Source organism: Emys orbicularis, chromosome 6, assembly GCF_028017835.1.
Source record: "Emys orbicularis isolate rEmyOrb1 chromosome 6, rEmyOrb1.hap1, whole genome shotgun sequence".
Lineage (NCBI taxonomy): Eukaryota > Metazoa > Chordata > Testudines > Emydidae > Emys > Emys orbicularis.
The window spans coordinates 22,951,739-22,977,722 of NC_088688.1; the positions used below are offsets into that span (position 1 = coordinate 22,951,739).

At 40.4% G+C, this 25,984-nt stretch overlaps 1 protein-coding gene across 1 annotated transcript in view; it reads right to left on the reverse strand.

Annotated features, from left to right (window-relative positions):
- Positions 1–283: 283 nt before the first annotated feature.
- The window catches only part of MTMR12 (myotubularin related protein 12), a 61,046-nt gene continuing 35,345 nt past the window's right edge, over positions 284–25,984 (reverse strand). The window contains exons 7-16 of the mRNA XM_065406697.1: positions 25,061–25,184; positions 24,165–24,240; positions 21,636–21,742; positions 16,847–16,971; positions 10,674–10,752; positions 8,234–8,304; positions 6,165–6,337; positions 4,143–4,310; positions 2,125–2,286; positions 284–856 (exon numbers count right to left, since the gene is read on the reverse strand). Coding sequence (XP_065262769.1) covers positions 284–856; positions 2,125–2,286; positions 4,143–4,310; positions 6,165–6,337; positions 8,234–8,304; positions 10,674–10,752; positions 16,847–16,971; positions 21,636–21,742; positions 24,165–24,240; positions 25,061–25,184 — 1,658 coding nt within the window. The remainder of the gene's footprint in view (positions 857–2,124; positions 2,287–4,142; positions 4,311–6,164; positions 6,338–8,233; positions 8,305–10,673; positions 10,753–16,846; positions 16,972–21,635; positions 21,743–24,164; positions 24,241–25,060; positions 25,185–25,984) is intronic.

Below are 25,984 nucleotides of genomic sequence, written 5' to 3' on the forward strand. Positions count from 1 at the left end.
TTGAACCCATGTAAAATCTGTCTGCAGTAAACATTGCTAGACTGAAATGGAAGTATATCAATGTCTTTCCACAGACTATATAAAATATTAATTATGATAGCTGGTTCTTTCTGTGCTAAAGATCTAGGTTAAGATTTTAGCATACTGGCTGAAGTCAGATGCAGACACTTGAAGGGAAGAATTCCATCATTAAGATACAGCATAACATTTAAACCTAAAGTTTAACATGTACAACTCTCACTGAAATTTGTGCCAATACTTTAATTTCTCAGTTTGAGTCATGTTAAATCACTTCACTTAAATCAACAAACTCATCATCTCTTTTGGCCAAGTCATCCTCATCTTCCAAGTCTTTCCAGGTGCTGGTGGGCAGAACTGGCTTGAGAGAATGTCTCTGAAGCAAAGCAAATGGAAACAAGGATGACAAACGGGCAGAATTTCTCAGCATTGGAAGAGCTTCCCTGCCTTGAGGGACTGTCAGACTATGTTTTTCATCCATTTTCTTCTGTAAGCTCTGAACTTCCTCTATCATGTCCAAGATTTTAGTTGCAGTGGCAACTGTACCACCGCCAAGCAGCTGTGCTTCAGGAATCCATCGTAAATATCGCTGCGCCCAAACTTTGATTCCTGGCCCTTCAATGTGAGGCAGCAGAAGTCCATGAAAGTCAATAGGTTTACAGTGCCAGCTATCGTAGAATTCTGTGAAGTTATTATGAAGCTCATCTGAAGAATTTATCAGTTTGCTAATTCTTTTGCCCAGAATGTTTTTAATAAAGTGATCAGTTTCCTCCCTGAAAAATCCTCTTTTTGGAGAAGATTTTGTTTGCGTCAGTGGCAAAGAAAGCTGTCGTTGATGCTTAAAAAAAAATAAAGAAAAAAATTAATAAATGCACTGAGGTAAACTGCACTGGAACTATATTCTACATTGAAGCCAACATTTGAAATGAGCCACGTTATACAAAAGTTATATTCAAATAATGCTGAATTACTAAGACACCTACTGGTAAACAAAGCCATGCTGGTTTATTATTTAACCCTTCATTATTTAACCCATACATTTGTCTGCTGTGTATATGGTCGATGTTACAATATACAAACTACTGAGGCAGCCAATGCACCAAGTCAGAGAAAAAAAGCCCGTTTGTGTCAGCTTGGTTTCATAAGACTTAGTACTATACTAGTTTTGTTGCCTTGTACTGAAATTCACACTTATTTGATCTCCAATTACAGCAACTCAATATCTCTGGGGCATGAAGTCTTTTTTTCAGCAAAATAAGAGGCAGATTTTAAAAGCACTTTTAGGGAGCTGTAGAGATTAAAAGTGATAAAACAACTCCAGTAAAGCACTGATTTCAAGCAGCCCATGCACACTAGAGAAAATTTATATTTTTACACTGTTCAGCCTCCAAATTGCAGTTTCTCAGCATAATGATGTAGCTGTCCAGATGCTCATCATAGTTATTTGTTGAGCAGTTAGTGGTCTTAGTACAGAACAGAACGTTTAGCCCCAGCCCCAGGAAATTTACGATGAAAAACTCCTAGTTAGACACCACGCAATGCCATGAGAGAAACCAAGTGTATTTTATATGAATTTTTACTACCCTATAACAAAACAACTGGGTGCCCATGACAATCTTAAAAATACTGTAACAGACCCATTAGTTACCAGATCAAACTCAGATTAAGGTAATGCATCAGATTTAAAATTAAGCTATGCATTTGGATTAGATGTTTCATGAACCACAGCAAAGCAAGTCTAATAAAGTGTCTATTAAATAGATTGGCAATAAATGCTTTGGCACTACAATAAGCAATATATTGAAGTTATCCCTACACTCACCCTTTTGCCAACTAATGATCCATACATAGTAGCCCAGGTTAGCTCTTCCATCTAAGTGTTTCTGCATTCATTTGCAGCGGTAGGAGGCAGATCAAATAGATCTGCTTCTTGCTAGTGCAAGAAGAGGTCTCAGAATCCTTTGGATTCTAATGTGGGCTTTTAAATCTCACCAAATACAGTGTAAGTTTTGGCTCCAAGTATATTTGTCTCAAGTATAAATGACTTGCACAAAAGTGGAAAATGTATTTTTATGGTTTCTGAATGAAGTTGATCAAACATCTTACTTTGAATCGTGTAGTTTTCCGCTGACTTTTGTCCAGTTTTGGCTTCTCCACATAAAGAGGGTTGTTGAGCAAAACCTGTGCTTTAGGTTCAAACTGCACAGACCAATCCCAAACTGTGAGAAACCTGAAATGGCTGCTTTGTGCATTGTGGCCTTCTCTAGACTGCCAAAACAAATGGAACAATTAGTTAGAGGTGGTCAAGAACAGAATTCCACAAGACTCTTAAGGAGAAATCAGAATCTTAGACAAAGCCCTATATATTCGGTAGCAAGCTGGACAATTCTGCAGCTAGATCCCTGGATTCTGCAGTAAGCTCAGATAAAATTTAAAAAAAAAAGAGGTTTTTAAATATAGATATTAATGCAGTCTATACAGTAACCTCTGTTTATTTTGGTATTAACCATTTTATTTTACACTGTCTCCCTATTGGGTTTTCAACATGCCAGGTTATTGCAGTGAAAATCCCTAATTGCATCTTGAAGATTGTCAAAAGGGAAACTGGAGGTTTGAAAGCTAAGTAGGAGACTGACAGAGCTTGTGGCACCTGGGAGGCAGTTTAGGATTGTGAGATAAGCACATTAAAAGGTGTGTCTGCTAAAATGATAATGTTGCCAACTGAATTATATTTTAAACATCACAGTTAACACTCCAGATAGATCAGTGGTTCCCAAACTTTAACAACCTGTGAACCCCTTTCACTAAAATGTCAAGTCTCGCGAACCCCCTAGTAAAAATGAATATTTCCAGGGATTTTCTCCTTTACCTGAATACAAATTATAAAAGCAGTGATCCTGGAAATATAAAATTTGTTTTTATGACATGCTTATTACACACTATTTATTATTAATTTTTTATCATTACAGTATTTTTATTACATTATGAAAATGGCAACACTCTTCCAAAATCTCACTTTCATAGCTTGTATCACTTTGAATAAGCCTGTTATAAGACAAGGCTCCTATGTTTCATTAAGGAGCATCAGATGTGAAACAGCATGAAGGTATTTAAGAAGCCAACTCAAAGAGTTCTTCCTACACAAGCATTCAGGTCTTGAGCAGTCCAGCCAAACAACACACGGTACAACAAACCTTAAACTTGTTCTTCATAGTAATTTTAAAAACAATACTAGCTGCCTATTTAATTTTAAAAACAGCAAAAAATATCCACCTCCCTTTCCATTTCTTACAAGGAGTCTTGAAATTTAAATCTCCTCAATGTAATAGATATGCTTGCTTTGATCTGCTTAGCTCTTGGAAGTCCAGAGGCTCCGGGCTGCTGGCCCCGTGCTGCCTGTGGTCCCTAGGGACAGCTCTGTCCGTCATTAGAGAATCTGTTCCCGAGAACCCCCTGTAACATTTCGCGAACCCGTTTGGGAACCACTGAGATAAATGAATGGGACACTGAATATCAGCTATTTTTTCAGGCTGTTTGTAGACTTAGGAAGGACATGCACAGTTGATTCATGTTTTCAAGGTTTTCTACTATCAAGGGGGCTACACGAAATGTACAAGAAGTGAAGTGTGGATTCTTGAGCACAATTCTACAGCAAGTGAATTCTGTGGCCATGGAATACAGAGCAGCCAGTCCACAGCTGTAGCAGTACTAGACATCTTTTAAAGATATTTTAGTTATTCTTAAAGTCTTACACTCCCATAAATAAATCCCTATTTTGATAGAACAGTAGCAACAAAAACAGATCTATAGCACTGTTTTTGAAACATTATAGATATTAATCTTAACACTCCTGCTCAAGTATCTGACTTTTACAGTTTGACGACACCGAAAAGATGAAATGACTTACCCAAAGCCACAAGTCAATGGCAGAATCAGGATCAAAACTCAGCACCTCCAAACTCCACACCCTGTGTTCATTCCTCTAGATCACACTGCCCTCAAATTTTCCTTGGAAACATAATTTTGTAGCTAATTCTAATGCCAGTCAATTTTTGTTAAATATTACCCATACTGTTGGCAAAAGGGTTGTCTAACACACCACTTCCCCAAAAGCACACCCTTACCATGTTAGTTTCCTTTTGATGCTGTGAATTGAAGAAGAAGGTGCTAAAAATAGGTATATAGAGACTGTCTGATAAGACAGTTAAGTAAGTCTCAGTGAACTCAAATGCCGGAGGATACTGTTGTACCAACTGCCAAACACAATCTAAGAAGAGCAGAAAAACAGGAGCCTAAATAAAAAGAAATATTAAATCAATTTCAGGGGGGGAAAAAAAATAAAAATAAAGACACCACACGTTGGCCTATCATGCAGATGGTTTACTTCTAAATAATTTGAATGTCTCCAAATACAAACCTATCTAAAAACAGCAATCTGGATTTATATAGTGAATTGTGTTGAAATGTTTTACCCACTTGTTTTGTCTAAGACAGTGGCCTCCAACCTTTTTATGCACAAGATCACTTTTTGAATTTAAGTGCATCCCAGGATCTACCCAGCCCCTTTCCCAAAGCCCTGCTCACTCCATTCCCCCCCTCTCCGTCGCTCGCTCTCCCCCACCCTCACTCACTTTCACCGGGCTGGGACAGGGGTTGGGATTCGGAAGGGGGTGCGGGCTCTGAGCTGGGGCCGAGGGGTTCAGAATGTGGGAGGGGGCTCCGGGCTGAGCCTGGGGCAGGGATGCAGAAGCGGGTGAGGGGTGCAAGCTCTGGGAGGGAGTTTGGGTGTAGGAGGGGGCTCCAGGCTGGGGCAGAATGTAGGGGTAAAGGAGGGGGTGCAGGCTCTGGGAGGGGAGCCAGGGATGGGGGAGGGGTGCAGGAGTGGGTATGGTGTGCTGGCTCCAGGAGGGGGCTCAGGGCTGGGGTGTGGGCTCCCTCCGGGCGGCACTTACCTTGGGCGGCTCCCGATCGGCCCACCCTGCTCCCGGAAGGGGCCCCAATGCGCCCCCTGGGGAGGGGCACATGGCTCCCCTCTCTGCAGGCACCGCTCCTGCAGCTCCCATTGGCCCCAGTGCCCTGTTCCCAGCCAATGGGAGCTGAGAGGGTGGTGCTTGCAGGCAGGAGCAGCGCACAGAGGGAGACCCCTGCCCTCCCCCAGGGGCGTGCTGGCCGCTTCTGGGAGCGGCGTGGGGCCAGGGCTGCCAGGGAGCCTGCCTTAGTGGCAGCCCTGTCACACCGCCCGACTTTTAGCGGCCAGAGAGTGCAATCGATTGGTTAGTGACCACTGGTCTAAGACAAAGCATAGTTTGCTCTTTGCTGACACATACAGTTTAAAATTTTGTTATGCCAATTGCTAATCTATAGATTAACAATTTGCCTTTTTGCACTAGACATGAAATGCATTAGCTTGTGATGAAAACTGTAGGTCTGCCAGCACCACTGGATTAGCAGTGAAAGCTAGAGATTAGTTTGGATCAAGAGTCACTGGAAGCCATGCTAAAAAGTTTCAAAAGCTATAGATTCCCTTCTCTCGATAAAAAAATAACACAATTAGCTTATTCCTAGAACTCAGACTACATGGGGAAACTAAATGGTAGTCAATTCAGAGATCTAATTAAATCCATGTTAAAAATCAATATTGCATGGAATCCCAAACTGTGGATGTTTCAAATCACTCCCTGCTTGATTAGTTAACTCTATGCTCCGGCTCTATGCTCTCTACTATTTTAAAAAGACAACTTTGGAGTGTTTCGCTACACCTCCTTCAAAAACAGCAACTCCATTCCAAAAAGAGTGCAATCAGACAGGCATATTTATGGTGGAATCGTCACCTCTGGAGCACGCTGTACTGCAAGTTTATGAATGATGAAATACTTATCTAAAAAAAATAAAAATCACACTAATCTGTTTAAGATATGTATTGTAACCTAGTGAATAGCAATATTCCAAGATAACACGTCATCAAGTTTTAAAAAGTTATTTCCCAATGGAATAAAGAATAGACAATGAAGTATCTGCAATCCATAAGGCAAGATTTACAATTAAGATATCTTCAAAGCAGACCCTGTTAGCCCAAACACCCAACACCATCCCTCACAGTGAACAAGCTTGTGAAGCTGTACATAACCAAGAGTCAAGAAACATACCTCCTCTTTGTCGTTTTGCCGTAAATGGTTGCAGCGATCCAAAAAACAATGTCCTCCCATTACCCACTCTTTCTGAATAAGGCTCTGAAAGCCAAACTTTGTTCTGTAGTGTGAATCCATCATCACTTGAACTAGACTGGAGATCACACAGCACAGATCAGAGGCATTCTCCTCTAGAAAATAGTATTGAAAAGACAAAAAGTGGTCACACTGGTAATGCATATTGCTCCCTTCACCATTCAAATGCTTGTTCACATTAGTTTGGTGTGACTAATGCTTATGGAAATATAATTTTGACCAAAAAATTTGCTAATATTTGTTTAGACTTGGATGCCTAAGGAAGAGACTTTTTAAGAGGTGCTTAATACCCACTGCACTGGTAGTGTCTTTACAGAAAAAGATGTTAATAGGTAACATTGCAGTAAGTACTATTCTGTTTTATGGTCTTATTCCATGGTCTTCTCTTCCACACTGAAAATCATCCTGTATCTAAGCATCTAAAACTTGTTCTTGCATTTTCTGTGAAAAACTAGCATTCTCCCTCAAAAATGGCTCTATTGTATTTAACAATTTGTTAATTCAAGGACATTTAGTTTGACGTCTAAAAAGCTCCTGTCAGGTCAAGCTACAATTGCCCTAGAAAAATACATTTACTAGTCAGCTTATGAAAAAACCCAATTCATACATTTGGCATTTTACATAGAACTAGACACACTGCTGATCCACTCTGGTTCACATCTCTAGCTCACCTACTGAAGCCTTAATATCAAACTTGATCTTCAAAAGAGTATTCAAAGTTTGTATGTATCAATTCTGGCTTCTGCTGCTCTCCAGCAGGGAGAGAGACACTACGCACTAGACGCTTGAGGCCATCTCCCAAGTAGTTACTCTGCTTTGCCCCCACGTGCTTTAACCCCTACACTCAATCCAAATGTTCATGATGTGAAAAGAAGACAGAGGTGGTAATGGAGGACTGGATGAGGTGACAGATGGCAAAAGGGAACAACTAAAGGGAAGAGACATGGGAGGAAGGGGAAAGTCATGGAACAAGGTGTATACCAAATTGTGCCTCATTCATTTTGCTTTGTAATATCCCCTTGCTTCCCATACTGTCTTGTCTACTAGATTGCAGGCTTTTTGTGGCAAATACCTGTCTATGCCTTTGAGACATGCAGCATGTTTGCCAGCACTCAATATATTTCGAACTATTGTATTCTCTCTAATACCCTCTCCCAATTATTTAACATAAAAATAACTCCCTCATTTAATATTTTCAATACAAGACAGAGCTCCCAGTCTCAGTTTATGGTATTTTAAGAGTTGACCCACAATTCGAGGAAAATAACATGTCTGGGAAAATCTACTTTGCCATTAAATACACAGATATGTAGACTAAGCTTTAGATTATAGACCAGTAGTTAGGGCTTGATCCTGTACATCATATACTGTTCACTGGTGACTACATGTGCATGTAAATGCAACAACTATTCTCAGAATGGCCATGTATCAGATAAACGTACTTGGTCCTTTCTGCGTAGGCCGAATTAAGCCATTATCCCTTGTACAACGTTCACAATGACAATAATAAAAAACACGTTATTTGAGCAAACTCTAGTACACACACACACACACACACACACACTGAATAGATTCAACTTTCCATTTGCTTTTTATTTAGCAGTTTGTATAACTATATTAGGGGGTTAAAGTTAAACTTAAAGTTGTTAGACCAAAAAGCATTAATAAAAAAAAAATTCTTTTGACTCAAATAACAGTCCTTTAATAATTCATCTTCACCCCCTTCAAGTGATTCCCTCATGGGCTGAGACTACGCATGCCAAATCTCAAATAAAGGAAACACCAGTTGCAGTACAGATGGAAGTTTTGTATGTGAATTAAATAGAGCAGATGTGTATGAATTTTAAACTCTGTTTACCATTATTTCCCCTTCGTTATATATATTTAAGGGTGTATCTTAAATTCAGTACATTTCTCAAGGTGGTAGGCGGGTGGGAGGAATAGAGAGAAGATTTATCTGATACAATCATCTCTTGATGAAAGATTCTTACCTACAAGGAGAACGTTTGTGTTCTGTCCTTCCAGATATTCAACCACCTCTATTGCTTTTTTCAGACATCGCCTAATGTGGTATGGAGAAATAAGACAAAACTAATATTCTCAAATGTGGTTTTCAACTAGTTAAGTTTAAGCAGCATTATGACAGTTCATATATAGTTTCAGTGATCTGTTACATTAGTTTCCCCTGAAAAAAAAGCTACCATGCCAATCAGAAACAAGTTTGGGTAGAGCAGATTCCTGAATCAAGTTTGTGTTTTAGATTGTTTCTCTCAAATTTTATCCAATTACAATTCATGTTTTAAATTTAATCTTTGGGATCAGAAGTTTTCTTGTTTTCTGATTTTACAAAAGTTTCGATTTCCAATGTGCACATTTTTGAAGAGTAGTTTTATATTTCCACTTTATAATTATCTTTCTGTCGTAGGCATTCAGAGCACATCAATATATCTAGCCTTCTTCAAGTAGAGTTTACTTCATTCTGGCTTTTTTCTAACTGCGCGTTATAAAGAATTATTATTGTGCTTTACATTGAGAGCAATATAGGAATCCTCAACAAGCTTGAAAGGTAGGAAAATATTTTCTGTAAGAGTTTGGGGATGGTGATTAACCGAAGCCTCTGAAAACGCAAATAAAAACCAAACTTTTTCACATTAGAGACAGCATTTTCTCCCAAGGAAGAACAAGTGAGATTTTTTTTAAAAAGGAAATACAAAAACAATTTGGAGAAGTTTTGGGTAAGTTCAAACCTAGCGACTTGTTACATTGGCACACAGAGGTGAGATTCTTGCAAATGAGCCAACATAAATCAGTACTTTCACCTTCAGTGTCTATTTTGTCATATTGCTTCATTCAGAAGTCTGGATCCCAGAACGAAGAGACTGCTTGCTGAAGTGCCAAGAATCTGCAGAGCAAACTGCCAAGTAAGGGAAATTGCTTCTTTTCAAGAGTGAGGATGTGAATTTGGCTAGAAGTTAGCATTTGGTTTGATTGTGTTTATCTCTAGAAGTTATGCTCACACTTTAATGCATGAAGGTTGAAAAATTCTTGTATAAACTCACAGGCAACCCAGAAAAGGGAAATGCAATCCAGCAAAGAGGAGAAGAGAGTGCAAACAATGTATCATACTACTCCTCTGGTCGTGGGGTGAGGTCAGGGGGTGGGGAGGGAGGAACAGGGTTTTAGTATCCTTAGAGATAATGTCTCCAACCACTGTCGCTGTTTTCAAAGTTTTTGGTCGATCTCCAATAAAGAAAAATGTGTTATATATCTGATCGTACTTACCTCTCAATTTTACACATAGGAATTCTATAAACACAGGCGGATACTACAGAGGAGATTTCAGGAGATCAGGACAGGTTTTCCATATTCTGGAGTTCAGGATCAGAGATGTTTGGAAACCCAAGAAGTTGGATATTTCAAGTTCTCACATGGTTTTCCCACTGTTTCAGACCTTCCTTTCAATAGAAAATTGCTTTTAAGTTAGAAATGTTGCCAATTTGCATATTTGGCCAGTTGTTGCCTTTGCAGTCTTAACCTCAGTTTCCACAATTCCGCTGCTGCTCAGCAGCGGTAACTCATGTCAAAAACTTAAATTTTCTGAGACAGATTCCATTTGCATATTCTACTGAAGACAGACTTTTGCAGGACGCCTAGCTTCACAGGCAGTAGAATTTTTTTTGTTTAAGGCCTTGTCTACATATAAAGCTTACAAAAAATTACTCACAGTTGTAATCACTGGTTCAGGTGATCTGGACTTTATGCTATAGCTACCAGTAGTGCAGATGACCACTATTTCAGTTGGGTTTGCTTTGCAACAAGTATTGCTACACCACTGAAAAAAAATGAATTTAGTCACCAGACTCATCTGCACTATGGTTCCCACCAGTTCACCTGAATTAGCATGAGCACAAGTGAGAATTTAAGTGTCCCCAGTACACATGTAGTCCACAGTACCACAAATCTCTTCTCCAGATACCCTGTCTACGGGGTGTGATGGCATGCACTCTATTGTAGTCCAGAAGTCTGAGGCTTCAAGAAGTCTTTCCTGTTAGGTTTTCGTTTATTCTTCCATTCTTGATGAAGTTTATGAAACAGGTGATGTGAAGTCCCTTTCCGCCAATGAGAAAAGTTTAGTGACCAGAGTTTGGGAGGTTTCTGTCCTCCAAACAGCTGTTTTACAGTGCATCTGCTCTGGCTGTCGCATGTACATTTTCTATTGATATTGGATCATAAAGAAAATAAATTGATCAATCTATGTATTCTATGCATCTCAGACTCCTGAACCAAAGTGTTTTGATAAAGATCCCCAAAAATTCATTTAATATAAAAAGCATTACTGATTTAAAACTAGTTTTCCAATAACCATAGCTAGAAAAATCACCAGAGATTCATTTAATAAAGACTGAACCCAAAGAACATATATTAACAAACCTAACGATTTCCAGCCAGTTTGTGCTCTCCAGTAATGAAAACCATTTTACATCAGTATCCCAGAAGTCTGTACTGTTATCTGTAAAAATAGAAAATTGCAATGTGAGTGCAAGCATCATGCTAGTTAACAGTGGTCTGTCAAATAAAAACAACCCCCCCTTCAACCAGAGTGGACATCAGGCATCCAGCAGACTAAGTTTTCCTTTAAGATTGTAAAGGAATCTTAGTTAGATTTAATCAAACCTGTTCATTGTTTAAAAGTGAACACCTAGTTTGGGCCCAAAATATAAAGTTATGTAAAAAGTAGTTTTACAATCCTTTATAAAGCTTCATGAAAATATTTCTAAAACCATCTGAAGAAAGTTTGGATTCCAGTATTCCCTACTGTAGGTCCATACCTAGGGAAACCAAATAAGGAAGTTTGTGGAGTGTTATGTGGAGACAAGAGGAGATTAAACTGGAGATGCGAGTTCTCAGTAATCTTCTATATACCAAGTTTTGTATTTTTAGAGCACATTTTATGCTGAACAACATTCTGAGACCTACCTTCTTATTTAGAATTCTAAATAAAGTTGTCCCAGCAATGGGGAGAGAAACATTGGAAATAAGAAAATGGAATAGTAAAACCACAGAATTGGCAGTGGGATTCAGGCAAGTGCAGTACATTAAGCTACTTTAAACTTTTTTTGTTTAAACTTTTCTGAAACTGATTAAGTATCAAGTTGACTGCTTCCTTTTAAATCAAATAGGTACTAAAATCCCAGGGACCCAACAGACATATAACCAAAGCTGACACTAGTTTGCAGAAGGGTTTAAGATTTTTGTAAATTTCAATTAAAAAAGTGAAACAAAACACCTGATCATCTTCTCTATACGCACTGTAAGAGCACTAGACCCCAGGCCTTGCTCCAGGACTCAAGTCTACCTCATCCCACAAACAAAAAAAGCTTCTCCCACACAAAAAAGTGTTTCTGCTGCCACTCACTCTGAGTTTGAGATTTGCTGCATATCCCTTGTTTTGTTCTTCCTCAAGAACTCTTCAATCTTCTTTACTTTCCTGACAGTTTTTTTTATTGGGAACTTTGCTTCCTTGACACCTTCCCTGCCCTTTCAAGTCTTTCCCTTCATTCACTTCTTAGTTTTCTGTCCCCATGACATCTTACTCATTCTTGCCCTTACCTCTCTCCCATAGCTCTCACGTATGATCCTTAGACCCAGTTCTTTCCTTCTGTGTTCTGGTATCTGTTCCCTGTTCTCTTTTCGGTTCACTCCATGCTTTTTAAAAAAATTTCTCTGGCTATTTTCCTACTCCCATCCCTCCCACTAATTCTCTTCCTTTCTTTCCTACACCATGCAGAATCCATCAGTTCATCCTCTGCACTCCAAGCCATTCCTAGTTCACCCTCAAACCTGACTGATCAGGTCTGCCCACACAAGCCACCCTCTCCCCCTTACTCAATGAACCGTCCCTGAATTCCCTGCCTCAACCCCCTGAATAAGTTATCTGCCTCCACATATCAATTCCCAATCCACTCTCTGCCCTTCCAAAATATTCGGAAGAGCAGCTATTTCTTCCCCACCTCCTTTCTGGATTCACAGGAGGCAGCTTGAGTGCTCTGGGGGCTGCAGAGGAGGAGACACTCTCTATTGGTTCGCTTGAAGTGTTTACAATTTAAACATTAATCGGTGAGCTAAAAATGCACTAGAAGCAGAAAGACAAGAACTGGCCTATTTTCAATTAAGCTGAATGAAGTGCAAGAATACACTGTCTGAATATAAAGATTCAATGAACTAAAACAGGTTTTGAGAGAGTTAAGAGTTTTTAAAGAAGGGTCAGTTTTAACCTAAGTGTCCCTTTAATTGCAGATCAGTTTTCATCTTGTGGGTCACAGGATAAAGAAAGCCCAATATATGCAAACTTCTCCTTCCCCTGCAATAGTGGATTGCATATAGGATCCATCCAAAAAACAGTAAAACCTATGAAATGTTGTTTGCTTTAGGAGATGAACAGAAATCCCTCCTTTTCAGAGACAGACTTTAAGGGGATAAGATCCTCCCATAGGTGCAAATCAGACAAGGCCAAGTTACTAAAGAAAGCAATTTTAAGTCTAATGATCTGACAGTGCCTTGAACTGCTCCAAACCCAGGCAACAAGTTCTGGAAGGTGTAACAAGTAGCACTGGAAGAATTTTACAGTTGACACGCACAGAAAAATTACGTATGTGCCCTGTTTGCCTCCAATATAAAGAATTAAGTCCCCTCCCCCCCCAAAAAATATAGTTTTACATCATATATATTCAGGTCTTGTCTAGCCTTAAACTCTGAACAACTGGGGAGGTAGTGGAATTTTGACATCCCCAAGTGCAGCAATTATGGGGAAAAGAGATTTTCAGTCAGACTATTTAAAGAACTTAACACTTTAACCTGTCTAGATACTTTTATGGTCCTCTTCACCATCTTGTGAGTGCTTCATACAGACTACATACAACTCCTAGCATGCTTAGAAGAAAGACGTCTTGAGTCAGCAGGCTTGCCTCTTCATTTAAAATGTATGGAAGCTCACAACAGATTTGATACTTCAAAAAAGTAAAACAAATCAAATACTTTGATATATTTAGGATTGGCAGGATTTGATTTTAAAATCAATAACTGTTGGTAAATATTAATTTCAGCTGACCCTGAAATTGACAAAAAATACTTATCGGAACAGTCAGCGAGTCTGCATGGATCGGGTGTCGCTGGCCCTGCAGATGTGCAGGGACCCCTCTGCAGCTCTGCTATCACAAGCCTGGCTCCCTCGCTCAGAGGGGGAAAAGGCAGACATCACATTTTTCTGAATTTTCTTTATAAGACTCAATTAAAAGAAATACTTTGCTTATATGACTGTCATTAAGTGGCAGAGCATTTTGAGATCTAGATGTTTTAGTTTGGAGCTGAATTATAAGAGTCTTAACTGATTCAACTGGTCATTTAAAATAATCTAGATGAACTTTAATACACTAATAGCCATGTACAAAAACCACAATAAGTAGTTAAAAGAGAGTAAGAATTTTGTCCGAGTATCACTGCTCTGACTCCTTACATCAGTGGTTCAGGAGCCAAATTAGCAATCAACATTACCCAAAAGAACCACGCTAGTGTGAATTAATTATTTAATTTAATATGAATACGTATTACTCACATACAATTCTCACAGCAAAATGACTGACCAAGTATTCTACAATTGGTTAATAACATAGCAAAAACATCCTGATTGGTTAATAATTAAATCACAGTGTTTTCATATTATGTGCTGCAAAGAGCCTGCGAGAGACACGTTAAAGAGCCACCTGCAGTTTCCGAGCTTGAGTATCACTGAGTTAGGGAGTCAAACAGGTTCACTGTTTAGGACCATTTTAACACCTCTGCAAGAAATCATTGAACAAGCAGAAACCACAAAATGTTTGTTCAGTGTGATCATGTATTCAGTAAACTACAGCTGACTAAATAAGAAGTTCATTAAAAAGCTGTAAAGTTTTTTTTTTTTTTTAACATATACCCCATATTTTAAAACACATTAAACCTTTCTTTTTAAATAGAACTGTAATAGTAACAAGTTACAGTATATGTTTAAATAAGGATAGCTCAGCCACTGAAAGATCTTTTTTCAAATTAAAAGGGCTTCACTCATGCTTGGAAGCTACCTTAACTTTTGCCTTTTCTCCTGCCTATACAGGGGGGAAATTAATGGCAACTGTGGAGGAGAGGAGGTTTCTAAGCAACAGAAGGCAGTTGGATTAGGTGCCTAATAGCAGCTGCAAAGGGGAAAAACTGCCAGGAGGCAGACTGATCCTGTGTGGTAGCTGACTGTCACATGTTTAGTAGCTACACACTAGCTACTTGAAGTTAGTGGGTAAACTAGAGGGCCTACTGGAAAGAAGGGGCAGTGGGACTAGTGGAAGAGCTGCAGAACCAACTCACAAGGACATGCTTTCGGTGCATAAAGGGTTATAGGATTTCAGACTTTTATACAGATATTTTTCCTACCAAGAAGTTTTCACATTTAAAATGCTCATCTAAATTGAAAAAAGTCTAGGGTCTCACTAACATCTTTATTCTGATTACATCACCAACAGCTGATAAATAAATAGCGCATGCTATATTTGCAACCACCACCACCTTCTGATATACTGAACTTCCCTAAGTCAAGAAAACAAATGGTTATATGCCATCAGGGTTTGCAGCTTTAAGTCAGTAGGACTTGTGCTCCTATCACTTACCGTTATGTATTAACCTAGCCTATATATAGGCAGCCACACTGCAAAGCCCTACCCGCATTCCTGTGTCCACACTGGTGCTGTAAGCCCCATGGGCTTCTGGGGCATATCCCTTGGTTCTGTGTGTTGCTGTACAATTCTTTCCCAGTAAATTACAGGGCAATTTATCTGTCCTCGGCACATGTGGAGAACTGTGGGAAGGCACTGGAGGACTATCAGCATTGAAGTAATTTAGCTTGTCTCCTGTCCTCACAATGAAATGGGCTGGTTAGCAGCCTGAAGCAAAAGCAGAACCTGGTCTCTAATCCACATCCCCAGTCAGGCCGGCTAATCTGAGTTAAAAATTTAACCCTGGTGAGAGGTTTCTGTGTGTGGACAGGAGAGCTGTTAGGGGCAACACCTGAGTAAGAGTCCAAGGATAACCCCGCAGTAAAGACACACCAAGTGCTTTTGAAAATCCCACCCTTAGGAGTCAAATTTTGGCCTGTATGCATAAAAGAGTTCACAGTAGCTTAGTCAATGGATTGAAAGCCTAATTTTTTTTTTTTTATTGTTAAAGTAATTTTGTTTTGAAGTGATAAAGATTTTACACCATTTTTAATAAAAATACAGTTTTAGACCCTGATGCTGAAAACATTTACGTGCATACTTAACGAAAGCCCAAGTTGTCCCACTGGTTTCAATGACACTACCTCACAAGTAAAGTTACATATCTTCTGAAATGCTCACACGATCAGGGCTTAAGTTTCAATATTTTGTTTCTGCCTATGGCTGTCTTATAAAATTCAAATGAGAACCTATCAGTGGCATTTGAAAAATTTAGCTCATGAACGTTAACCTAAAATTGCAATAGCAAAAAAAATTCAAATTAGTTCTACAGATTCACAATCTGATCTAAATCAATGGGTTCTGTTCAAAAACAAGTGATTTAAATTAATTATTTAATCCTTCCCCCTAATTGCAGCAGAGTGACTACACGATTTAACAGCTCTTCTCTAGCCTGTTTTAAAAACTGTTTTCTCTGCAGTTAACACAAATGTTGTCTCTATCTTTAGTCCTGTCCACACACAAAACCCCTGAATTTGAGGGTCAGGAGGTATAGCTACAGCACAACTTGTCAGCTGCTCATAAAATCACTCTTGTTATTTTGCAGTGTCACCTCTCTCACCTGAGCTAGGTTAGCAAAAGAGTAGTTGACTGGAGTGTAGATAACTCCAGTTAACCCTGCAGTGAAGACAGCCTCAAACAGCACTTCAGAATTTAAAAAGGTGCACCAAAAATGGTGAAAGTTAATTTAGTCGTCATGTTTGGAATATACATTGTTAATCAGGATGAAGTCAAACTAAATTGCATTTGTAGAGAATGTAGTCTCTTATCACCCCAATTATACTGATGTTCTCCAATATTCTGAAATCCCGCCAAATACTACCACTGCTTATTTGCAAGTATTTTAGGGTTAAAAACACTGATTTAACCTCATTTTAATTAGGTATGGGAGGTCTGAGACATCTGCTTAACAGTGTTCTATTTTAACCATTAGATTTTAATGAGAGACTTAAGTCGGTTTCCAATTGCTTTGTGTTCTAAGTTTTTGTAACTCATTTTCTAATGGATACTGTGACTTGTTAGTGTGGGCTAACAATTTTGACAACAGCAGGCTTCCAGTTTAATACACCAATCAAACATGCACAAATCTCACTTGATCTGCAAAGACAATCATCAGATAACTATCCAGAAAGGGCTCCTTTTACCATACAATCAGAAGAAATGGACTACCAATTTCTTAAATCAAGAACCGTATTCAAGATCTGTTAGAGATGTAATTTGAGTATCTGGAGGCAAAATTAGCAAGTCTCTAAAGGAATATTTGTCACACCTTGGTTCTTCCCACCTCATTTAACTCTAATTTTAACTTACCTATCAGAAACAGCTGTTTAAATCTAGTGTATGCAGCTTGAATGTCTTGAAGAGATGGAAGGCTGCTTGAAAGGTCATCCGTTTTCAAGACTTCATAAGGAGGTTTGTTAATTGTCTTGTAAACTCTGAATAATCAAAAAAGAGACAAAACCTTTCAGTTTAGAGAAACCTAGACACTGGTCACTGAAGGTAGCAAGGTTCATGTCCCACCCCATATATACTATACATATAGCAAAAGTAGAGCATTTAGCCACAAAAAGGTGTGTATTAGTGGGCTAATGGCCCCATGTGCATTTTAGAATACTCAGCAACAACCTTGCTATGGGTTTGTCTACACTACAAGAGTTTTGCTGCTTTACATATGCCAGCAATCCTAACCCAGCAAAATTGTCCTGGTGTAGATGCAACTATACGGTATAAGTCCTTATACTGTCAGCTAATCTGTAATAATTTATGAATACTGTATCTTGAACAGATAGTGATTACTGTAAGCATACATTAAATTAATTCACTAGTAGGTTTGTCAGGATATGTACCAGGGAAGGGAAGGGAACGGGGGACCGATAGTCACATCTCCTAGCAAACATTTCAAGTGATAAGAGATAATGCAGAGCCAACTGGCTAAAGAGACACAAGAGAGAACAAAGAACTTTGGCTGGTTTTCAGCAGACACTCCCTGAATGGGGGACACAGGTAAGATCGTCATGAATGACTTGTGTTAAAAACCCTTTTCTCTGGTTTTAAGAAAGCTGTTTTGGATCACTGTATTCACCACTGTCACAGCTCTGGAAGGGAGGACTTGCAGACACTGAAGCCAGTTGGACTTAAATAGTTGCCATACATATGCTGTAGTTTGGGGAGCTGGTCTAAGAGTGGGAGAATCACAAGATTCCACCAGTCACGGTGTCTGGAGTGACTCACAGCCAAGAATGCCCAAACTCAAGACAGACTGTCAGAAAACAGGGCAGATACCCCTAAGCCGGTGGTCTATCATTAGATTCACCAAGCCAGTAATAAAGAGTATTCCTGGAATATAGAATGTTGTCAAGTATCAGGAGGTAGCCGTGTTAGTCTGTATCCACAAAAACAACAAGGAATCCGGTGGCACCTTAAAGACTAACAGATTTATTTGGGCATAAGCTTTCGTGGGTAAAAAACCTCACTTCTTCAGATGTATGGAGATGGCCCTGTCAACACTGGTTCTCCACTTGTGAGGTACTCCCTTCTCTTCTTTTTTACCCACGAAAGCTTATGCCCAAATAAATCTGTTAGTCTTTAAGGTGCCACCGGACTCCTTGTTGTTTTTATGGAATACAGACAATCCCCTTGGCATTCCAGCCCCTATTTACTATGCAGGCAAACTGGACTTTATGGTGTAAGGTTATTAAAACCAAAAAACACCACACAATAGGTTCTTCCAACCCCAAGGGGTTGGTCACTCACCACAGGTTACTGGATACTTCAGGATCTCACCAAAAACAATATTGTGTTAGCCAATCCTTCGTAAACTAACTGAAGATTTATTAAGAAAAAAGAAATGAGTTATTAAAAGGACTAAAGGCAGATTAAATACATTACGGTTGAATCAGAATATGAGAGTCTAGTTGTTAGAAGAGGTAGAACATCTTCTAAACCTCAATAAGTGTCTTAAGAGTTCTTCCATGAATCTTTCAGAGTGTCCTAAAATTTGGGGGGGGGGCGGTCTCAGTCCAATGGCTCAAACTCCCTCGATTTAGTGTTCAGTGGCTCAGAGATGGCAAGATCATGCCCAAGATCCAGTATTTATAACTGGAAATAGCCCGGCAAGTGATTTTAGCACAGCACGTGTGTTCCTCTGACAGAAGAATAGATGCTTGAGTCTATGAAAAGTCCTAATGGCACTTGGTCAGAAGATCTAATGCTTCACCCCTAAGGCTTCTGTCTTGTAAACACAATGTGATAGCCAAACAATTCTTCATTAAGTAAACTTGCATCTAAAAGTGAAATACATGCCTTTTGATCCAATGACAATTGAGTATAGTTGCATAATATAAATTAATTATAAGGTAATATAAAGTTATAAGACATTAAAAGGATTTAGCAACTACAGGTTATTTTGGTTATGCTGGTATAAGGCTAACAGGGTGAAGGTAAATACAATTAACGTCTATTCTTGATTTTTATCAACACAAGTGAATGGGCTTCTGTCTGCTATTTAACATTCCTGTGTTACCCAAATACAGTGAATTAACACCTCTTTGAGGTCATGCCCTGAGCTGGTCATGCCAGCGACACATTCCTCACAAAAGGTAAGAGCATGATGCTTAACACCTGAGGAACTGCACTGAGGCTACATCTACACTACAGGGGGGGGTCGATTTAAGATACGCAAATTCGCGTAGCTGAATTCGACGTATCGCAGCCGACTTACCCCGCTGTGAGGACGGCGGCAAAATCGACCTCCGCGGCTTCCCGTCGACGGCTCTTACTCCCACCTTCGCTGGTGGAGTAAGAGCGTCGATTCGGGGATCGATTGTCGTGTCCTGACGGGACGCGATAAATCGATCCCCGAGAAGTCGATTTCTACCCGCCGATTCAGGCGGGTAGTGTAGACCAGGCCTCAGACAAGAAAAGGAGACAGAAGTACAAGTAACCCTGTACCCATGATAAGCTTATTTTTGTTCAGGAATCTAAAATAGTTATACCAGTGTAAGGCACTTCTATACCTTTATAACTGCATCTATATAAAGGCTTTTACCAGCATAACTGTCAACAAAAAGTCACACCACTTACCAACAGAACTATGCCAGTAAAATTAAGTGTAGACCAGCTGTATACTTGGAAAAAAACACAATGTTAAGCATACCTCTTAACATTGGACTTAACATTGGAGTGCTACTGGACACCTTGTTGTTAATGTTAAGCATAGTTTTACCTTCAGCAATACACAATGGCAATCATGTTTAAAAACTTGATAGTGGTAGTTAGCCAGCCACTAGGCACCTCCTAGTGCAGACAAGGCAGAGTTCTCAGGTAGTTGAAGACAATGGTCCAACATTAGGGTTACCATACGTCCGGATTTTCCCAGACATGTCCGGCTTTTTGGTCCTCAAATCCCCGTCTGGGAGGAATTTCCAAAAAGCTGAACATGTCCGGGAAAATAGGGAGGCATGGTAAGGGGACCCCGAGTGCGAGTGGCTGCAGCAAAACTTACAACTCCTGCAATCTGCCAGGGCACAGAGGTGGCGACGGCATCCGAGCGCGCAGCCGCCTCCTCCCCGGGCTCCAACTTTCCCGGCTCCCGCCGCTCTCCACCGCAGCGGGGGCTGAAGGAACTTTCCCAGCGCAGCAGCAGCCAGAGCCCGGGGGGCGGGAGGGAGGAGGGGGAATGCGGGGTGCTCAGGGGAGGGGGCAGAGTTGGGGCGGGGACTTTGGGAAAGGGTTGGAATGGGGGCAGGGAAGGGGCAGAGTTGGGGCGGGGCCAGGGCCCCCATGGAGTGGCTCTTTTTTCAGTCTTGAAATATGGTAACCCTATCCAACATACCAACTCACATCTTGTTGTGCTATCTGCTAATTTGCATATGGTTCTTTACCTTTTGAAATAAAATGTTTTCCAAACAATTCTGAAAGGTTATTCAACATACCCTTCCATTATGAAATTTGGAAGCATAAGAGAATATAGGGAAACCTTCTCTACTGTTTTAAGCATATTAAGTTAATTATTTTAGCCCCACTTAGAAATATTCTTTTGTTTATCTTCTTCACCCAAATAAGCATTCAGCAGCTGTTTGTGGCTCAAAGAGTCTTCTCCTTTATAATGCACAGGGTGGTAACTGTTTATAGAGCCAATAAACTACTCCTGAAAGGGCAGCTGGGCTCATGGAGGATGGAAATTTAAAACTCACTTTCCACTTCTTTCTTAGCCTAACAACCTTTAGTCCTATTTTAGATTAATTGGGAGTTGGTTTGGGGCTGCCAGTTCACCTCAACATCAAATGTTGAATGAATTTAACTGCTTCTGTTGGTGCTGCAGCTCATTTGGATTAGAAATTGGTAACTACTAACGCTTTAAGGCAGTGGTTCTCAAACTTTTTTTTTTTTTTTTTTTTTTTTTTACTGGTGGCCCCTTTCACATAGCAAGCTTCTGAATGCGACCCCCCCTTATAAATTAAAAGTGGGGTTTGGAGTGGAGGCTGACAGCTTGTGACCCCCCCACCACCACCCCCCATGTAATAGGCTCGTGACGACCCCCAGTTTGAGAAACCCTGCTTTAAGGGAAGCAGATGCATCTCCTCCACAGCCTAAATCAATGCTGGAGAAGCAAGGTTTTTAAGATTATATAACCTCTGGAGGCCTAAAACAGCTTTAAGTAGAGCTTTTAAAAGGAGAGGTGTTTGAAGTTCATTTGCCTGCAAAGGATGCAACTAGACTAAGGGAATCTGTAGAAAGGATAGGCTTTGCTGCTACTGCAGCTACAGCCTGTAGTTACCCAAAAAAGCTAACAGAGGAAACCTCTCCCCACCACTCCCCAGTTTCCATAAAGATTTATTCTAGTGAGTACACACATAGTTGTGAGATCACCCCTCCTCCCCAAAAGTTATTTGACCAATGACATCACTATTACAATGTGCGTTTAAAGCTAAACCTCTAATAAAACTGCTTTTAATACACTGGATAGAAAAACAAAACTTTATCAAAAACAATTGTCTCTTGTTGCTAGGTAGGCTTAGACATAGAATATAGAAGACATAAGCAAGGTCCATAAGAAGCACTTTTTTAAAATGTCATGGACAGAAGAGCTATTACTGACCCATCCAAGAAAATTTTGTGCATTTGTGAAGTGTTGTCCTCTTGTTCTTTGGGAAAAGCAGACATTTTGAGAAGAGAAGCACCATTATGACAAGACCAACACCAAATCTACAGAAAAACACATTTACCTGATTAGTTAGTTCTCAAGTACATATGACAGCTACATGTTTCTATTTGAGTGAACATTAGACTATAAGAAACCCCTTCCTGCTGCTTTATCACAAATAGTTTTGAGGCATCCAATGAATCATTCAGCAGCAATCTTGTACTTTAGAACCAACAGCAAATGCTCCAGACACAACATTTCATAGTATTACCCTCAAGAAGTTTAATCATTAGGTACAGGCAATGGACATGGTAGGTGTAATATGTTTTTAAGTTACGGTTGCTCTTCCCTCAGGGCTTGCACACATTGACTAGAATTGGCAATAGCTATTCCATTCAGTTCCCTTGCGTAGGCAAACCTTTAGACTGCTTTGTCTTGTCCAACAGATAGTAGCTGGACTACTAAAATAGGAGCTGAGAAACTCCTATGGTATGCATGTTCCTAAAACTAGCTCACAAATAGTTCTGTTTTACAGGGCAGTATTACGCCATGTCTCATTGGAAGACAAAGATTTTGATACCCAGGTTTAAACTGTGATCTGAGATTTTCTTCAAGCAAGACTGACAGTAGAACAAACGACAAGCCATAAAGAAAGAATGAATCTACACTGAAATAAAGTAGAAATTGCAAAGACGTTTACTTTATGAAAACTTGTTCCTTTGTCCCTGCAATGATCTACACTTTTGGAGTGCTCACATGGAGGCATATCCTATCACAGTGGTTCCTAAACTGGTCTCAACTCACCTTTGACTCTGAAAGCCCAGTTGTTTCTTTCCTTCTCATACATCAGCAGAAATATGCTGGCCAAATTATGACTCAGTTACTCCTATGCAACACCATTAGATGCCAACAATTGCACAAGTGTAACCAAGTCATAATTTGGTTTAGAATATCTGCTAGTGGGGGAGAAGAAAAGCCCCAGCTTGGCTTCCACATCCAAGAGAGAATTTGCAGGGCTGGCAGTTTGGAACACAGCTTTATTTGTAAACTAAAATTTGAACTGGAAGTAATTAAGTCCAACGGTACCATTTCACAAAGACTAAGAGCTGTACTTTAAGAGGAAGGGGACTGATTGCTTGCATCAAGAAAACTGAAAGTCTGCCACATTACCCTGTAATCGCCATCTTAACCATAACTAATTCAGTCACAGAAGTGATTTTTAAACTTAGTTTTTCATTTGGTCTTTGTAACCAGAAATTAACTTAACTTAAGGGCTTCAAAAATTTCTTGCTTTCACTAGAAGAAGCCATCAGGGTAACAGCAGGCTACTGTATAACAATGCCCTTTGCTGTACTCTGTCCTGTGGCATATTTGAAGATCAGAGCACTGAACTAGGTTTAATGAGGGTAATAAAGGCAGCCAACGTTTTCTTCTAGAAAGTGTCTAGTTTAGAAACTAAAGGTATGAAAGGACTTGCTTTTCACAGGTGAAGTCAATGGGAGCTGTGGGTGCTCAGCACCTAAGACAGAGGTCTCCAAAACAGAGGAATGTTCAGGGGGGCATGGCAGCGCCAGCCCCAATAGGGGGTAAGGAGGGAGCAGCACCCAGCCCCTCCCTGCCACCAGCTCTGCTCAGGTCCCACCCACAACTGCATCCCCAGCTCCTGGCCCCATGCCTGACCTCATCCCCAGCTTCAGCATGGCTCCATTCCTGGCCTTGCCTCCAGCTTCAGCCACTGGCCGCAGCCCCATTCCCGGCCCAGGGCCAAGGCTAGGGGTGGGGCCGGGAGCAGAGCTGCACCTGGCTGCCAGCCCCCACCACCGCAGCCCTGTTCCTGCCCCCGCCCCCAACCTCAGCCCCAGGCCCCACCCAAGACCACACCCAGCCTTGGACCCGGGGGGGGTGACCCTAAAAAGTTTGGGGACCACTGACCTAAGATGATCAGCGATCTCTATATAAAAAGTTGCCTTGCTTTCTCCTCTCCACCATACTTTATCTGTTCTTATGACATGACCATCACATTCAGTGCCTTAACACTCACTGCTGAAGTACTGTCATTAGCACAGCAACCAGCACCAAGCAGAGTCCTGCAGATGCCAAGACACAAGTGCCTCTGGAGAACCTCAAAATCTCAAGGAAGACATACTAGTCAGCAAATGCCATGAGCATGTGTGGGGTCCATTAATACTCACACATGTCTTCCTAGCCTTATTCAGATATGTAGGGTAAAGTAAAAACTACTGCTCTATATGTTCTTTAGGGGAAAGAGGAAGCTTTATGTATAACCTATTTTCAGCTGCTGCTTCCTCTTTTACAGATGAGTTTGCTGTTGCAGAAATTACTTTAATAGTGCAATATGAACTACATTAAGACTAATGTACTTAAATAATGCATAATTTATTTATAGACGTATTCTGACTGAAATACAAGTTAAAATTTTCCCATCTACATTTTTTCATGCTTCAGAATCGCATGTATACTCACAGGAATGCCTCTTCCTTGGTACTGCAAGATACTCTCTTCAGAGAGGGACATGGGAACAACAAAATACAATGGCAATCTAAAGAAGAGAGAAACATTTCCTATAGCAAAGAATTCCACAGCAGATTTAATGCCCCTTGTATGATGCGGGAAGTCCTTGCCACAGAATCAGGAAATCTGAATACTTAGTAATTCCCAATTTCCTACATCAATCAGCAACTATGTTCTGGAAGGCACACAACAAACTGTCCAACTTTTAAAGACATTTGATACTTAAGGCTCAGTACTTACAATATGCTATCGAGATAGCTTTAGTAGTATCTTGAGAACTCACATTCCATTGTTCTGAGAGTTGGTACATATCTGCAGTCAAAAGCTTAATGAAAACCTTAATGCTGCTGAATCCTAAAAACTAAAGGATTTCCACTTGAAAATAAGGTCTTGTCTAAACTTGAAAGGGTTTGCGGATATAGATACACAACTCTCTCTAAAGGGGGAGACAGTCTGTATCAGCAAAAGAGGGTCTGGGTTTTTGTTTTTGGGTTTTTTTGCTAACTTAGCCTAAATCAGTTCCCCAAATAGAGTAAACTATACTGGCAAAGGACCTTTTTACTGAAATAATGGTGTCTAAACTAAGGCTTCTCCTGACCTAATTATGTTAGTGGGGGGAGGGGAATCACACCCCTGAACAACATAGCTATGCCAGCAAAATTTTTAAGCATACACCAGGCCTAAGTGTTTCTTACAGTGCGTGAGGCCTTGGAGAAATGAGTTGGAAGACAGCTTCCACATGGGAGGGTAGAGATTTACCACTGGTGTTCATCACTAACTTTTGAAACATGAACAGTGACTTTAATATTGAATTTGCTATACACAAACATTTTAGAGTTCAAGCTTACTTTTCAGAGACTTTGTAGGCTTCGTTGGCACTCAATACTTTATATTTCATGTTCCCTTTGGTCCGTTCCAACTCCTCACGCCAATCCTTAATAGCATCAAACATCACAGTTTGGTTTTGTATGTCTGTCAACAGTTTTACAGAGACAGTTGTAATTACTTGGCTATTACAAAAGCATTTTTCATTGTAAAGCAACCACTTTAAACCAAGTGCATGTACAGAACCCCTCGTGTATGAATGCTTTGAGCACAAAAAGTTAACGTGCCTTTGTACAGAACATTCTATGCTTCTGTCTGATCTTTACTACTTGGTCTTCAGTCAAATGCTGCTTAAACCAAGACAAGCGTTCCTAAAGCAACGATGCACACGGGGCCGGATTAACTCTCCTGTGGGCCCAGGGCTATTAAATTTTGTGGGGCCCCTGTATACATGTCTTTTTCTAATTAAAAACAAAATGATCACAATTATGGCATCAAGGCTATTAACGCTATATTAAACTTGCCTTTTAATTAACATAAAGCCATTCTATGGTTACATTTCAGTCTTAAAACATGTAGAACATAGTTAAGTTAATTCAAAATAGCCCACATCTTACCTTAGAACAGCTGTTACATTAATTTCTTTCTGGGGGGGAGTTTGGGTGCAGGAGGAGGCTCCAGGTTGGGACAGAGTGTTGCAACAGGAGAGGGTGGGGAGTGTGGGATCTGGGAGGGAATTTGGGTGCAGGAGGGGATTCTGACCTGGGGCAGGGGGTTGGGGTGCAGGAGGGGGTGTGAGCTGTAGGCGCCAGCTGGGAGGTGCTTACCACAGGCGGCTCCCGGCCAGCGGCGCAGCAGGGCTCAGGCAGGCTGCCTGCCTGCCTACCAGCCATAGCCCCATGCTGCTCCTGGAAGCGGCCGGCTGCTGGCACATTTCTGCACACCCC